The following is a 2,500-nucleotide window of genomic DNA, read 5'->3' on the forward strand; positions in this document are numbered from 1 at the left end:
GACAAAACAAAACAAAACTTCGACGCAACAGTTCTGGCAATTGTCTTTGACGTAGAATAACACATGTGGCAACTCATTTTTTTTTCTTTTTGTCTTTTTTTAACAATACTCTGATGAAAAGTTCACTGTGACGCATTATAGTTATGACGCGAGCATTGGCGATGATGAAAATTGATGACGTATGATGTCGAAAGCTTGGAGGAACCGAGACCGAATCTGGTACTCAGCAACAGTTCTGGAGGAACGGAAAAAAAAAGAATTAGAAAAACTTAAGATTTTTTTTTAAAGCTGACAGCATATAATTATAATATAATATAATATAATATAATATGATATAATATAATATAATATAATACTCGTATATATATATATATATATATATATATATATATATATATATATATCATCGGTTTTTCTGTCTGTTCATTTCTATGTCTTTGGCCGTCTGTCTGTCTGTCTGTCTGTCTGACTGTCTGTCTGTCTCTCTCTCTCCTTCGGTTTGTACCTACTATGTCACCAGAGCTTTTCAGCTAATGACATTAAACATTTCAGTGTTCAGTGTTCTCTCTCTCTCTCTCTCTCTCTCTCTCTTTCAATCTGTCTGCTTCTATTTTTGTTTTGTTTTGTTTGTTTTTTGTTTTGTTTTGTTTTGTTTTTTTGTTGTTGTTTGTTTGTTTTTTTCAATCTGTCGATCTGTCTGCTTTTATTTTTTGTTTGTGTGGTTAAACCTTTACGTGATGATTTGTAATGAGGCCTACACGTTTCTTTCGGTCTTTACTGGTCGATAGAAATATAGGCCCTATATACGTGCCTTTTTATAGTGTGCGTGCGAGCTTGAATGCGAGCGTGCGTGCGTGCGTGTGTCCTTTTGTCTGCCTGTCGACCAGCTTAGATGTCTGTCTGTATGTTTGTCTGTCTGTGTGCGTGCGTGCGTGTTTGTTTGTGTGTGTGTGTTTATGTTTTCGTGTGCGAGAGAGAGACAGACAGACAGACACACACACACACACACACAGAGAGAGAGAGAGAGAGAGAGAGAGAGAGAGAGAGAGAGAGAGGTGTATTGCTATGATCATAATGATAAAATATTCTCACCATCCAACGATCGCTGGAAAACTCCAATGTTCCAAGGAATCATTTACTGAAAAAGAGGGAAATCAGAAATATCATTTATGAAATGGTCGTACAGGTATCACTCTATCGTTCATTTATCTATCTATCTGTCTATCCTATCTATCTTTCTTTCTTTCTTCCTTCCTTCCTTCCTTTCTGTCTTTCAGCACGTACTTATCTATAATTATGTAGCCTATTTAATTATATAACTATATTCAACTGTCTGTCAATTATATATCTATCTGTCCGTCTGTCTGTCTGTCTGTCTGTCTCTCTCTATCTATCCACCTGTCTATTTATCTGTCATTTCATATGTCTCTTTGTCTTTTCATCCATCCACGTAACAATCTATCGAAACGGTCTTTAATCAATCACTCACCAAACGTAGCACACAACAGGAAAACAAACTAACCAAATAGATAGATGAAAATAATGCAAATATAAGAATAGATACTAAATATTTCATCTTGAGAGTAGGAACTATAATGATATAAACTACATGTCACTGAAACAAATAACTAAATCAGACCTTGTTCTCTCTCTCTCTCTCTCTCTCTCTCTCTCTCTCTCTCTCTCTCTCTCTCTCTCTTTTATGTAATCCTCAAAACAAGTCATTAAACACGCATACATATTATGAAATAAAATAAAATAAAATAAATTCCCACAAAAAAAAAATGTCCAGTAGAGAGGGGGGAGGGGTTGGATGGGGGAGGGGGGAGGGGGGGTCGGAAATTTAGGAAGGTACCTTTCTGGCCTGGGTGTAGGCGGGGATACGCTGGTTGACCTGGTCAGCAAAAGTGAGGTAGGTGCCGGCAGCCTCGCAGATGGCCTTGATGAGGCCCATGAAGACGAGCTCACGAGCCTCCTTCTCGCTTTTGGCCTGTCAAACACACACACACACACACACACACACACACACACACACATACACACACACACACACACAAACACGTACACACACACACACACACACACACACACACAAAGACACACATACACACATACACACACACACACACACACACACACACACACACACATGAATCAAGACGTGTAATCAACTAAAGAACGAATTCTCTCTTTGCTCATAGTCCACAAACGCTCATCCAAATCTCTCCCAACATGTTCCAAATTTTGCTGTCAAACTTTTTTCAGGGCACGTAAGTCTGGCATTGCATACCACCCCCCCCCCCCCCTTCCCGCCTCCACCCCCCCCCCCCCCCCTCTCTCTCTCTCTCTCTCTGTTTGTGCAAGCTGTCAAATGAAGATGAAGTGCATTTTGTTTTGATGTGTCCTGTGTTGCATGGATTTCGCGTAAGATTTATTCCAAAGAAATATTATGAACGTCCATGTTTGTTTAAATTATGTTTATTGATGGCATCATCTGATG

At 39.0% G+C, this 2,500-nt stretch overlaps 1 protein-coding gene across 1 annotated transcript in view; it reads right to left on the reverse strand.

The window, feature by feature from the left end:
* The window catches only part of LOC143287192 (uncharacterized), a 13,823-nt gene that overhangs the window by 5,426 nt on the left and 5,897 nt on the right, over positions 1-2,500 (reverse strand). The window contains exon 4 of the mRNA XM_076595135.1: positions 1,856-1,990. Coding sequence (XP_076451250.1) covers positions 1,856-1,990 — 135 coding nt within the window. The remainder of the gene's footprint in view (positions 1-1,855; positions 1,991-2,500) is intronic.

Source organism: Babylonia areolata, chromosome 11 (genome assembly GCF_041734735.1).
Source record: "Babylonia areolata isolate BAREFJ2019XMU chromosome 11, ASM4173473v1, whole genome shotgun sequence".
Taxonomy (NCBI): Eukaryota; Metazoa; Mollusca; class Gastropoda; order Neogastropoda; family Buccinidae; genus Babylonia; species Babylonia areolata.